Source organism: Carassius gibelio, chromosome B7, assembly GCF_023724105.1.
Source record: "Carassius gibelio isolate Cgi1373 ecotype wild population from Czech Republic chromosome B7, carGib1.2-hapl.c, whole genome shotgun sequence".
NCBI classification, from domain to species: domain Eukaryota; kingdom Metazoa; phylum Chordata; class Actinopteri; order Cypriniformes; family Cyprinidae; genus Carassius; species Carassius gibelio.
This window is the reverse complement of record NC_068402.1, coordinates 13,418,529-13,432,994: the sequence shown is the minus strand read 5'-3', so window position 1 is coordinate 13,432,994 and position 14,466 is coordinate 13,418,529. Positions and strand designations below refer to the sequence as shown.

The following is a 14,466-nucleotide window of genomic DNA, read 5'->3' as shown; positions in this document are numbered from 1 at the left end:
CCTACCTGCAAAGCTACAGTACTGTTAAAAGTTTTAGGCACTCAAAATTAGGACGCTGTCAAAAAATAATGTCATAAATCAGTTTTCTTTATCAATTAACCTCTATTAACTAAATGAAATAACATTTTGGTGTGACCATCCTTTGTGTTTAAAGCAGCTTTTGTCTTCGGTGCACTTGCGCATAATTTCTCAGGTAGCTTTGCAGATAGGTCTCTTGAAGCATCTTGGAGACATTGCCACAGTTCTTCTGGATTAAGTCTGTCTCAGTTCGTTATCTTTTTTCGTGTCACTCCAGACAGACTGATAATGATGAGATCTCTGTGTGCAGCACAGACCTTATGCAAACAAAACTTTCACTAGATTACAACAATTAATGGTAAAATGAATGTTTGGAAATGGCAACTGATAATAGTGAAAATAATTACAGATTCAGTGTCAGGGAAAATGAGAGAGGATTTGATAGTAATGGCTTTATATAAGAGAGAGTAATCCTTTATTCTCCTCTCCCTTTAGATTTACGCAATGACATAATCCAAGCCTGTCAATCAGGGAGAGGCTTGTCCAATGTGTGTGTGTATTAGAAAGTAGCATGCTGGAATTAAAATGACAGTCTTACTGGGATTTTTCCATCTGTTTGTATATTGTGTGTGAGTGTGACAGAGGGTGAGTGAGTGACAGAGACAGAGACAGAGACTCTAAGAGCCAATACTCTAAGCCATATAGAACCTTGTCATAGGAGGTATAAACTTCTTTTCTGACATGATGAACAGTGTAGCCGGAAATAATCTTTAATCCCACAGTTTTCCCCCTTTTTAATAATCAGATGTCACAGCTCCTGTTTATCCATCAGGCTCAACAGTTGGCTTCAAAGTTGCAGTTCTTTTCTGAAACAGGAAGGTGAATTGGACCTCAAGAAGGTTTGGATTATTTGTGCATGATTGTGTGTTAAAGTGTAAACGTAAGGTGCTCCAGTGCGTGTGGTCTTCAGTTTCAAAATCTGGCTGTTCAACGGAATGCATCTGCTGCCGTTCATTTTATTCTGCCTCAGTGAGTAAAGGTCTTTTTTATATTCAAACTTTTGTTTGTGTATGTAATATCATAGTTTGTCTCATCATATTGTGTGTGCTTTTCAAATTCTTGAATAGATGTGAATTAGTGGCCATGGTTATAGGGTATAGTATGCTACACAAACCATAAAAGTAGCGTCCAAAAAGAAAGACAAGTTTTGAGGCTCAGAAATGGCTGATGTTGCTGTAGGTAATGTTCCTAAACTACTAAATGTATGAGTAATATCCTTTATATTTCTCTTTTTAAATAAAGATAGATGTGGTTAGAGATGGAAAATGGAAAAGAAATGGCGGAGATTTGTCTTTTCGAGCTGTTCTGCAGCCAGATTAAATGTCATTTTTGCCCTGGCTCTAATCCCTAGATTAATCCATGTGATGTTCCACAGCATCTAACAGTGAAGTGAAATAGACACACACAGACAATACAATAAAATGTTAGCAGCACATACAGAGTATGTGGTCTTATCAGAGTTCCAGAAGACATGTCAGCTGACAGTTCTGTCAGTTTATGCTTTTTGCTAATTAAAATTAAAACGTGTATTTGCAATCAGGAGTCTAATATTTAATACTGTTACTATATTTGTATTTTTTGTCTTTTTAAATAGTATTATTAATGTGTTATATCCGATTTTATTGCCAAATTCCCAAATGCACCATGTCAGTTCTTTGTTCTGAATTGGAAGCTCCTGCCACCAAAGCAAAATCCTGTGTGTAAACATATCAGGCAATAAAGGTCTTTCTGCTTAATTTTTTTCCCCTCTCAGGTCTCTGTTCTTCTGTGCTGAGTGCAGCAGTAACACCTCCATGTAGTTCTGTATACAGGGGCTTTGCTGAATGTCTGGTCACTCTGGGTGACAGTGTGAGCTCCAAAGCTGATAACCCACAGGACATCAACTCCATTTGCAAGTGAGCCACGTTCACACACAAATACACCCTCCACCGAATAAAACTTTTTTATCTCAATACATTGCACTTCCCACATCTGTAGGTCATGGGATGCTTTCCAGGTGTGCGTGAGTGGTGTTTTGTCAGGATGCCGAGGTGATGCAGCAGAAATTTGGGAATCTTTGAGAGCGGAGTCCAGGAAAACAGCGTTTGCTGGTAACCTCTACGACATGTGTGCCAGTCGTACTGAAGCTGTGACTGCAACCACACCTCTGGTTCCCAGCGCTGATCAAAGCAACCAGGAAACACTCAAAGGACTCGCTCGTTCTGTCAGCCACTCAGTCAGTAAAGAGCTGCTGATGTGCTTCTCTCTTCTCCTGCTGCTTTGGATGTAACCTATTCATGTAACATAGCTGAACTGATGCACGTGACAGTGCTACAAGCACATACATGTCTCTGCGTAGACTCTTTATGTTGGTATATTTGATTTAAATTCATGTCTAATTTAATATGTAAGCTCTTTGGTAAGATATTCAAGACACTTATGTATTTGCTTGTTTAACAATTATGACAAATAAATCAGTGATGTTCTGTACTCAGATCTACTGGATTGGTACAAGATTTAACATCTGTAGATTCAAATCATAATTATATATAATTATATAAATAAATTATATATTGTTATATATAAGTTATATATAAATGTTATGTATAAATGATATACAAGTGTCTTGAAGTATTTGCAAAATACATTTATAATATCTGCAATAAAATTCCAAGCAAAATTACATAGTTGTTGTATTTTTTATTAAATGATTAATATGATTTGGTAATTTAAAGTTAAAAACCTTTTTATTAAATCAGGTAGACATCAAATTTAAAGGGATAGTTTCCCCCAAAATAAAAATTCTATCTCTTATTATCATTGTTCCAAACCCGTAAGACCTTCCTTCATCTTTGGAACACAAATTAAGATATTTCCGATGAAATCCAAGAGCTTTTCGACCCTCCATAGACAGAAATACAACTGAAATGTTCCCAGGTCCAGAAACGCAGCAAGGACATCAGTAAAATAGTCCATGTGATGTCGGTGGTTCAACTGTAATTTTACAAAGCTACAAGAATACAAGAATACTTTTCGTTGGCAAAGAAAACAAAAATAATGACTTTATCCAACAGTTCTTCTGTCGGGAAACTCGTCATGATACTCTCTATAATGGTGAAAGATGGTAACTCGGGGGAGAAGAATTGTTGAATAAAGTTATTATTGTTTTCCTTGTGCACAAAAAGTATTCTCGTAGCTTTGTAAAATTATGGTTGAACCACTTACATCACATGGACAATTTTACTTGTGTCCTTACTATGTTTCTGGGCCTGGAAACATTTCAGTTGCATTGCTGTCTTTGCAGGGTCAGAGAGCTCTCGGATTTCATCCAAAAATGTCTTAATTTGTGTTCCGAAGATGAACGAAGGTCTGACAGGTTTGGAAGGTCATGAGGCTGAGTAATTAATGAAATCATTTTATTTTTGGGGTAAACTATCCCTTTAAATACATATCCAAGGTTTGAAATGCATATCCAAGTTTCATCCATTTGTTCAACCATTAAAACTCAGTCCAGTTCTTCAATCAGAACAGTCTTTCTGTTTTCCTTTGGCTTTGGGAAGTCATCCCCTTCTTCTGCTTGACTAGAGAAGGCAGGACTCTGCTGCTTGACTGAGGTTCTCTTAGTGGAGACATTAATAAGCAGCTGAGATTGATCAGTGGCCACAGAATCTGACTGAGGCCAGTGATACAAACTTGTAACAGCTTCTGATTCCGTGTCATCACCAGAGATGACCTGAATCTTTGGACGGATCACACTCTGAAAAATGTAACATGTAAATCTCCACAACTTTGGCATCAAATTAATACAGTGTTCCATCACAACTTAGAAAATGTCATCAAGTTATAATTAAATATTTGGCTTTTTCACCAAGAGTTATTTTAGTATCATTGAGATACTGTTACAGTATTTATTCATATTTTAATGGTTTTAGTTTTAAGTCATTGAAATAGTTACCTGTGACATTGTTGGGAATATAAGGCTTTTGTCTTCATCGTCAAGGTCTGGAAGATCCTAGGGAGAAATCAGGAGCATCAAAAATGTTATTTGCAGTGAAATATTATACAAAGTTTCTATATAAATCAAGTATACAGTGCAGGGAAATTATATCCATTGTAAAAGCAAATTGAAGTTATATTTAGGTGAACAGTGGTGTAAGTATTCACATCAATTGTTAATGCTGGTTCATCTGACAGGGTGATAGACTCTATATCATCCTCAGAGATTAGTTCAGTGACGAGAGCTCCAGGACCCGTAACTGAGACTAAACCGCACTGAGGTGACTGTGATAGTTTTGTGGGAACACTCATTTTCTGGTACTTCTCCTCTTCAGTCTTCAATCCCCAGGTTGATTCGCCAGTCTGTTTCAGGTCAAATGATGGATGGAGAATCTGTTCTGAAACTGTCTGCTGTCTCTCTGGATTTGACTGGTCAGAATGATTTTGATCAAGTGTTGTTTGGATAATCTGTTCCTCATCAGATGCAGATTTGAAAGTGTAGTCCATCTCTGAATCTGATGGATCAGTTTGTTCTTGCTCTGTTTTTGAAGAGTCACTCCCTGAAGTTTCTGATGTTTCGTCTTGATGGCTCTGATCCTCAGCAACAGGACTTGGAGGGTCTATGATTCATAAGGGTAAACCATAATGTTTTCATGATGATATATATCAGAAGGACGTGAGAAAATACGAGTGTGTGTATACACTAATGTTTAAAGGTTTGGGGTTGGTCATTTTTTTGTAAGACGTCTCTTATGCCCACAATTTATTTGATCAACAATACAGTAAGAACATTAATATTGTGAAATATTGTTGCAGTTCAAATTAGATAATTTAAATGCATTTTTTTATTATGTTATTTAGTCCTGTGATTTACTCCTATCAATGTTGAAAACAGTTGTGCTCCGTAATATTTTGTAGAAACTGGTCATATTGTTTTCAGGATTTTTTGATGACTATAGAGTTTAAAAGCATTTATTTAAGATATAAATCTTTTGTAACAATCAAATTAAAAATAAAATTCTTGATCAATTTACTGCATCTTTGCTGAATAAAAGTTTAAATAATTATTTTTAAATCTCAGTGTCCCCAAACTTTTGTACGATAGTTAATATGTGAACAGATTGTGTGTTTGCCTTTCTCCAAAAGCTCTCGAGCCTGCCGTTGTCTCAGTGCGTTCTCCTTGATAGCAGTCAATGCATCCAAACTCTCCTGGACCTTCCTTCTCTCTCTCGTTTCCCACATTTCTCTTTCTTTTCGCTCACCTTCCAAACCACCAGCTGCCCATGCCTCTGCACATGCTCTGTGAATTAAAGCAAACTTCAGTAAAAGACTGCTTCTAGATGAACTAGAAACAAAGACTATCCCTTACTGACCATGGGGGTCGTCAGACAATTAATGTTATGGGACTTTAGCACAGAAAACGATGTAGCTAACCTGTCTTTTGGAAACACAGGCCGGTCATCTAGATAGGTCAGCTGCTTGAGATGCACAATCAAAGTCTTCCTGTAGTTTGGGATTTTTTTGATGACCTCATTACCCATTAGATTTAAAACCCGCTGGCAAATTCAAATAAACATGAATGAACTTCTAGCAGTTCAGTCCACATCCAGAAGTAAGTATCACTGATCATGTATACGAGGAAAAAGATACACAGTTTTTACCAAGTCAGGCATTCTCTCTAGAACACAGATGAGGGCTGGATCTCTGATGCGGTTGTGAGACAGATCAAGAACACTGATGGATAGACAGCTTGATAGCTCCTCCATGTCACACACATTCTCCAGTGAGTTATGGGAGATCTGCAGCGTTGACAGCTCACTCAAGCAGGCTGAAAAACAAATGATAAATGACTTTAAGGTATATTGAGGAACAGGGAACAATTCAATACAGGGAACAGTTGTTAACAATACATTATGCTGTGCCATTTTTATTTGTGTGTCCAAGTACTCACATATGTTCTCAATGACCTTGATATAATTGTTTGAGACATTGAGGGTGCAAAGCTTGCTGAGTGGTTCCAGGTTTTCCAGAGTATGAATTAGATTCTGATGGAGGAAAAGACAGCGAAGCTCTGTCTGATTCTCCAGATTCTCAATCTTGTGAATGCCATTGCATTCCAACCATAGGCAGCGCAGGCCAGTATATTCCTCTAAACCCTCAATACAAGAAAAACCTACAATGCAGAAGTAACAACTTCACATAAAGAGCTGAAAAGAAAATAACATAAAGATGCAATATTAAAACAGTCTTTCAAAAAAATCTGAAATTACAAACCTTTATAGTGAAGATAAAGTGTGTCATTCAGCCTTGGTGTCACATACAGTTTGTTTTGCTTGCAGTGCTCCCTTAAAAACTGTTTGGTAATTCTTAGAAGATTTAAAAAAAAAAAAAAAAAAATCAACATATGTTATGTAACAACATGTTTTCCCAAGCAAATTTCATACAGGTATTTTAAAAATGCTTATTTTATTACCTGGGACCTGAATGCATTGTGCTTATCTCTGATGCTTTGGTTTCTGTTGTGTCAGCGTTAACCTTTGTCCCATCAGCAGCTGCACTCTGAGAATCCTGGCCTTTGAAAGACATTTTAATACTATTGGGCATTTTCCAAAAAAAGGTTTCAAAATCAGACATGAATAAAAAAAAAATTTTAAGTAAGCTTTTTTTCCTTTTTTCAAAAAAATGATCAGTATAAGGAGGCACTTACCCTTCATGAAATATTTATTGTTTTCAACATTTTAAAGAACAGCAAATGACACAGTAACATGGCTGTATAAACAGTTGGAAAGAGATAATAGATTTTTTTTATATATTTAAAATGTAAATGGTTATTATTACTATGTTACAAACATGCTACTTTTAGGCTATGTTACAAAATAACTTAATGTCGCGACACCCAAAATGTAGTTACAGTCCGAGTCATTGCTATTTTGAATAAAACAGCAGGATATAACCAAGAAAAAACAGAATTAGGATAATATCCCAGAAATTATTAACGTTAACGTCTGACAAGCCTTTTGGTCCTGTTTTAGTTGTTTTAATTCTGTTATTTTGCTGATGGCCTTTGAATGTAGACTTTACGTTACCTTGACTAATAGACACAGCACCTTCACTCGTGTCTTTTTCTTCAGATTCAGCCCTTGTTCCTTCCTCCGCGTTCAGTGTTGCGGATACGTTTATTTTTGTCTGCATTTTGCAATGATTTTGGACCACCGACCAACAGTTAACTTAGCCCAATGGGTGCTAACAGTGCTTGTCTGAAGTTTGCTTAGTTTCCATAGAGACCGGACGCGTGAGCGCGCTTCTCAAGAGGCGATCTTCTGCTGGCAGCTGGCAGGCATCGAATCCTACAGAAGCCGTTGACCGCCGGTGCTGAAACACCTACTTATGGGTTTAAAATAGTCTACAACAAGAGAAACCCGAGGAAATTATTTTGGGGAAACTACTGTACTATATGTAGCATTTGCAGCAATGTACTATAATAAACTACAGCTAATTTTATTGCAGTTTGTTAGTGCAGAAAAAATAGGCCCGCTTCCAAAGAAAACACTAACCGAATATCAGGTTGTAAACCCGAAATTTAATCAGCTTTGAAGATAAATTGAGTGGAATAGAAATTCACAATTGATTTTATAACAATAGAGTTGTGGGTTAAGGATACAGTGTGTACATTATATAAAAGTGTTAACCGAACATTTGCAGAAGACAAAGCTATTCTTTATAAATATTCTGTTCTTCTTATTAATTATTAATTAATTATTATATTAATTAATAATTAACTATTAATTATGTCATATTTAAACAACTCTAAATGAATGATGGGTGCTAGTAGGCTTAATATGCCAGTGCATTAGCCTATCTATTTCTACTCAATATCATTCAATAATTTTCAATGTATAACAGGGTCAATTCTCAACCCTTTTTAAGTGGGCTTTGTATCTAATGGTCTCTCTGAGGGCTAAGTCCCCTAACTAAATCCTAGAACCGCCCCGGTGTAAGAATACCATTTAAATACATTTTTACATGCAATTTTAACATATACATTTTTGACTGAAAAAAATGTAAATCCTTATTAGAAGTGAACAAAACTACTGATTAATCAAACTAATATTGTAACTCAGTGGTTTCTCTATGTTTGGATGCTGATTTGCACTTCAGTCCTCCTAGATAAACAATTGGATGAGTTTTCTGTCTGTCTTATTTTCATGTAGCTTCTCAAAACACATGCATCGGAACATGCTATTAGCATCCGTCCTTAAGAAAACATACAGCAAAGAGGCAGCGAGTGGATTTAAATGCACTAAGATTCCTGACACTGTGACTAAATAACCATGAAGTCTTAGACCAAGCTCAGAGGAAAACATAATAAGGATGTTTTGAATAATGCTTGGCAGAAACAAAACAGTGTAATTGAAAAGAACTAGGGCCAGAATCCTCAAAATCCTCTTCTGTTCATTATGGGTTATTGCGACCGAATTAGACAGTGCCTTCCATGAACCCACAAAGGAAAACACAACCAATGGATAAGGCATCAATAAAACAAATAGACTTAAGATAAAGGCATGTCCCACTTTCCCTTTAAGTGCAAAAATCACATCAGTCACAATAATTCCACTTTGTATTGCCCAAACCAATAAGCATATCAGAGCTAAGTATTTTTTTGGTACATTCAGTGTACACAAATGCAGAACAGGCTGTATGAAATCTTTATGAAATCAGCAATAAAGAGGTTTATGACAAATAGGGGAACAGTATGGTTAGGTCTGATCAGACAGCACAATCCATAGAATGCCAAAGACATGACAAGACTCAACGGAGAAAATAATCCATATAACCAAAGATTGAACTGTGGATCCGCAAAGTATTTTTTCCAAAAATTTCCACTTCAGATTTCCAGCTGGAGTGTCCTATTGATTGACCTTCCAGTATAAACCATTCGCTGTGTCTTGGATGGACTCTGGATGGTCAGACGATGACAAAAACAAATTATTTTTTTAAATAAGCAATTTTTTTTTTGTTCTGTTATCATAGTTTCAAATGTTTATTTCTTTCTTCTGATGAACACAAAGAAGATATTTTGAAGAATGTTGGTAACCAAACAATTTCTGGTTCCTATTAGAATTTTTGTTGCGAAAAGAATGATGAATATTTATCACCAGTCCACAGATGTATGCCATTTGAAGTCCACCTTTACAAACATTATCTTCAGCTATAGCATTTCATTTAATTGTTAATGGCAGAAAGAGACATAATGATGGAAATGTCTAGTCCATGAATCTGCAGATTTCAAAAGGAAGCTTTGTGTAGGTATTTAAGATGAAAAATCAATTTCGATAATAGTTTTACTGATACAATATATGGATACTTGTGAAATAGATTAGATAAAATAAGATTAGACAAACACAAAAAAACACATACAATTATGAGCAGGAATAAAAATTGAGCTGAAATACATGAAATACATGATAGTTTATAGTAGTTTATCTCATAGTAGAATCAATCATTTCCACAAAAATTGGAAATTCTTGATGGCTATTTATATACACATTTACAACACAAAGAAAATTATTTGCATAATCTGATAACATTTTCAATAAATTCAAAATAAAAGTAGTATGAATCAGATGAATAATTCCCTAGACAATGCACAGAGAGTGTACAAACATAAAAAGCAAAAGAAACAGGTTTACCTGACAATGAGCAGCTGCTGCTGGTTGATTATGGTTGAGAGTAACTGAAGAAGAAACAACAGAGAGGGAGGATCCTCTGACACTCAACCAGATCCATCCAGCATGAGCTCTGCATTTGTATCATATCATCATGCAATCAGACTAATATTTGGCTAGCATTTCTTGAAACTTAATTATGCTCACAGTGATTGACAGAAATGTTGTTATATTTCAAATGTGAGTAATGATCAGTGGTTAAATGCAATAAATTGTTTCCTGTAATGCTTTTGATACTTGACACAAATGAAACTTTATACACACTGTGTTAAGGGGGATTGAAATTAACATAGGAACTGCTGAATTGAAGAGCTACACCCGATTTTCATGTAGCTTCTTACAACACAAAAATCGAAGCATTCTATGAGCATCCTTCCTTATGAAAACATACAGCAAAGAGTCAGCGAGTGGATTCAAATACATCATGATTCCTGACACTGAATGTAAAGAATCATAATAACTACTTATTCCAAGCTTAAATGATACTGCAAAAAGGATGTTTTGTACAATGCTTGGTAGAAACAACACAGTGTAATTGAAAAGTACAAGAGCCAGAATCATCAAAATCCTCTTTCTTTCATCAGGGGTGACTGCGACCGAATGAGACAGTACCTTCCACGAACCCACAAAGCAAAACACAACCAGTGGATAAGGTAACAAAAAAATTATGACACTTAGAAGAAATGCAAGTTCCACATCCACTTTAAATGCAATAATCACATTAACCACCATAAATCCACAGATTGTTGCCCAAACTAACACGCTTATTAGAACTAAGTTCTTACATGAATGATGAAGTCGGTACCAAACAGGGTATTTGATCATTATGTATCTTTCCATGGAGATACAGACCATGAAGCCAATGTTAACCAGTATGCTCAAGAAATACACATAAAATACAAAAAAGAGTATATTTTTTGGTACATTCAGTGTACACAAATGCAGAACAGGCTTGACACAAATCTGGATGATATCACAAACAAATAGATTTATGACGAATAAAGGAACAGCTTGGTTAGATCTAAGCAGACAACACAAGCCATAGAGTACGAGACACATGACAACAAATTCAATGGAGAAAATAATCCAGATAACCACCATTTCAGATGAAGATGCACAGGCAACTTTTCTCAAAGATGTGAAATTTATTTTCTCTGGTATCCAAGCTAAATTGCTTACTTCCAACTGGAATGTCAGATTGGTTGAAGTTTCAGGGTTGGCCATGTTCTGTGGACTGGGATTTGGATGTTTAAACTGAAATGGAAACATATCTGTTTTTGATTCAAAACTCATGTACATGGCTATATACATGTAAATATAATGTTGTACTGTACTCTCATGATATAATAATTAGATATGCTTCATTATTATTATATTTTTACTTTTTGCCAAAAATCTAAGGCATGTGGCACTGCATGCACTGCATTTTTTCAGTAATTTGTTTGCAGGTTTTTAGAGCGTATAAATATATTTTATGCCTTTTCACATTATTGCAGGGAGTGTTTTATTTTATTTATTTATTTTAATTTAATATTTTGTCAAAAAAGGCAAAAAACGGAATAACCTAAATCAATCAATCAATCAATCAATCAACAGTGAATCACTTGGAAATTAAATATAAAAAAAAACTTTACAACACACATATTAAGCAAACCTTAATTGTATGTTGTGATTTAGATTTCTGTCTGTCCTGTCAGTTTTTGTGATACTTCTCAACCTGAAACACAAGAATTTGTTTAATTGCCTTTAGAAAATAATCCACTAGCCAGCAGTATAAAATAATACTTGAAAAGCAACACAAAATGTGAATATGTATGGTTCTCTTCAATAAACAGTTTAGTGTTGAATAAAATTCAAAGCAAAATTTAATTGCTTACCAAAATCTGCAATGGAATAGAATAAAAATGAAACATTTCATGCATTCAATTATATAACAAATAATTTATATAATTAAAATCTGGTTTGTTGTTTGTTAGATACATTTTCAACAACAGCAAAACCTTTACACAAGATGTATGAATATGAAGACAAAAACAAAACATCTAAGCCATGAATAATGAGCTCACAGTGAATAAATAACAAAAAAAAAAAGGTTTTACCTGACACAGAGGCTGTAGGCTATGGTTGGCAGTAACGTCTTGGTCATGTATGTTAACCCTCGTTCCCTGAAGAAGGAAATGGAGACGTCACGTCGGTGACCAATGAATTGGTATATTGCTTCGATAGACCAATCTATTTTGAGTGTAAACTAAACAATGCACATTGGCATATAATTATTGCATCCAGCTGCTGCTGATCACAGCATGAGTATAAGCAGGCAGTAGGTGCAATGCATACCAGGTTTTTGTTGAGGAGCTGAGCCAGTGACCGGCGAATTGGAATTCCCTACCAAAGCGCCATGTATGCTGCACCTCCTGTGCAAGGACCTACACCCCTTTTTAGTGTAGGCTGGGGCTAGCCACATGTAGTTCTATTCACCATTGTTGAAGCACTACCCACTCAGTGAGAATGGATAATACTGGATAATATGGATAATACCCATTCCACTTGGAACATGGACACTGCGGAAGCACCATCCTTCCTGGCACCCAGATACTGTGGAAGCAGGACCAGTGGAACCACCGCCGAACCTGCAGTGGGGCAGCGAGGTGGAACACAGGGTTCCAACTCAGGTGGCTTGTGAGGGTACCGGGGGGGGGGTATGAGTGTGTGGTGAAATGCTTACCTGGTTCCACAGTTTGGTAGAGGATGCGTGAGTTGGGCATTTGTCTCAAACTGCCTGCTGCTTTCAGGTGGTGAAGGATGAGGATTAGTGAGGTCCGTTGTTGTGCCGTTCGCAACTCTCCATGCCCTCCTGGGACCTAGGAATAGTACAAACTGCTCTTTTGTCGTGAATCTTGGTAATGCCATCTCCTGAAGAGCAGGTTCGTCCATCTCTGGATCACCTGTCTTAGGGCTGCTTGCTCTTCTGCTTGCCGTCAGTTTTGACAGGCGCCTGGACAGGCGGGGTGGCCTGCCTATGCCCGGCTCAACATGGTAAGCTCCTCATGCACTTCCGGGAAGAAAGGCACCGGGGGTGGGGGGTACTGAGAACCAGCACAGGGCAATGGATGGCTTTTTCAGGGAAATGCTCTTTAAGTGTGGAGATGCACAGGGGATCTGCTTGCAACACAACAGGGGGGTAGTGCAACCTGAAGTACACAACCCGCTCGACACAGAATGACTGCCACTGAAGTGCCTTGCCACCAACACCAGAAGCTTCCAAGTGCGCTTTGAATTCGTAGCTCACTTGAAGACACTGGATGGGGCAGAACGAACGTTGTCACTCAGCTCCGAAGTGAAAAGCTAGTTGTAATAATAAAATCTCCATATTCATCGGGAAGAAGGAGGCGGGAACCGGCGCACAATCAAAATGAAACTTTAATAATCACAAAACAAAAAAAACAGCGCTCCAGCCCCTCACGGATGACTGATGCGCTCAAATAAAAACCAAAACATAAAATAAGGCCCAGGCCTGGTCCTCTCTCATCCTTCACTATCGTCGCTCCAGTTTTATATCCTTCCATCTCCTACGTGGGACTGGAGACCGCTTATTTCCCAATCATTCCGCCGGCCTCACTCCTTGTTCCCACGTCTCTCGGCCCCGCCCCACTCGCCACACAGGTATGTATTGCACCTGCTGCCTTTTTATACTCACGCTGTGATCAGCTGCAGCTGGATGCAATAATTGCATGCCACTGTGCATTGGCTTGTCCAATTTACACTCAAAGTAGATTGGTCTATCGAAGTGATATGTCCCAGTTTGTCGGTCACTGACATGACGTCGAGAGTGACTGACTAAAATGGAACTGATGAAGACACAGCATTACAGAGAAGGGAAGGGTTCTTAATGCTTATTTGCCTCCAGTTGCCTAACATCCTCCATGGGTTTTTCATTTTAGCTAATGTGGGAGAGTACTAAGAGTAATTGTCGGCTAAATGTCCTGAAATTAAATTATGATAACTCTGGATTATAAAAATAAATAATGGTGAGTGGTTGTTAAAATGGTGAACTTGGCTTTGTATGGAATTACGTCTGTGACAGTTTAATATAAAGAAACAAGATCTGTGTACATCTTTGGGGGTACTGATGATGTACTTTTGATGCATATATTATTATTTCTATAATATCTTTAATGGATAGTGCTGTAATGCAAATGATTAAAAAAGAAACCCTGTGCAATCTGTAAAACAGGGACATTGAGGTACATATCACTCCATACACTACTCAAAATTTGGGGTTGATAAGATTTGTTTAATGTTTTTCAAAGATGTCTCCTATCCTAATAAAGGATGGATTTATTTGATAAAAAATGCAGTAAAAAGAGTAATATTGTGAAATATTAACACAATTTAAAATAACTGTTTTGTATTTTAATATATTTTAAAATGCAATTAATTTGTGGGATGGCGAAGTTGGATTTTTAGCTTTACTGTCACATTAGATCAATTTAAAGGGGCCATGAACTGAGAAATCAAAAATTCCCTTGATCTTTTGACACATAAGAGGTAATTATAAAATATATAAAAACATCCTGTAAGTTTCAGAACTCAAAACCTTCTGGTTATTCTAAACAAAGCTTTTATTGAAGTCTTCCAAAACAACAGCTTTTGGAATGTTCTTCTCCATGAAGTAATAGTGTGGATA

General features: G+C 36.8%; 2 protein-coding genes across 2 annotated transcripts; one reads left to right on the top strand and one right to left on the bottom strand.

Annotated features, from left to right (window-relative positions):
* The first annotated feature begins 667 nt into the window (after nt 1–667).
* Nucleotides 668–2,574, top strand: LOC127962744 (neuritin-like protein). The gene is made up of 3 exons (XM_052562415.1): nt 668–1,047; nt 1,832–1,973; nt 2,056–2,574. Exons 1-3 carry the CDS (start codon nt 1,014–1,016, stop codon nt 2,345–2,347), a joined length of 468 nt encoding a protein of 155 aa, XP_052418375.1. The 5' UTR covers nt 668–1,013; the 3' UTR covers nt 2,348–2,574.
* Nucleotides 2,575–3,394: 820 nt separating this feature from the next.
* Nucleotides 3,395–7,310, bottom strand: dnaaf1 (dynein axonemal assembly factor 1). The gene is made up of 10 exons (XM_052562137.1): nt 7,140–7,310; nt 6,527–6,626; nt 6,328–6,419; nt 6,005–6,226; nt 5,715–5,881; nt 5,488–5,609; nt 5,187–5,353; nt 4,222–4,682; nt 4,013–4,069; nt 3,395–3,814 (listed from the first exon to the last, which is right to left on the bottom strand). Exons 1-10 carry the CDS (start codon nt 7,243–7,245, stop codon nt 3,563–3,565), a joined length of 1,746 nt encoding a protein of 581 aa, XP_052418097.1. The 5' UTR covers nt 7,246–7,310; the 3' UTR covers nt 3,395–3,562.
* Nucleotides 7,311–14,466: the final 7,156 nt, after the last annotated feature.

Bases quoted from the DNA above. Each gene is read 5' to 3' on its own strand.
- dnaaf1 (XM_052562137.1), bottom strand. From the start codon at position 7,245: ATGCAGACAAAAATAAACGTATCCGCAACACTGAACGCGGAGGAAGGA. The intron at 5,354-5,487 runs GTTAGCTACATC...TTTAATTCACAG, and splicing joins CCTGTGTTTCCAAAAGACAG to AGCATGTGCAGAGGCATGGG. The intron at 4,070-4,221 runs GTGAATACTTAC...ATTTCTCCCTAG, and splicing joins AACCAGCATTAACAATTGAT to GATCTTCCAGACCTTGACGA.
- LOC127962744 (XM_052562415.1), top strand. From the start codon at position 1,014: ATGCATCTGCTGCCGTTCATTTTATTCTGCCTCA. The intron at 1,048-1,831 runs GTGAGTAAAGGT...TTCCCCTCTCAG, and splicing joins GTTCATTTTATTCTGCCTCA to GTCTCTGTTCTTCTGTGCTG. The intron at 1,974-2,055 runs GTGAGCCACGTT...CCACATCTGTAG, and splicing joins GACATCAACTCCATTTGCAA to GTCATGGGATGCTTTCCAGG.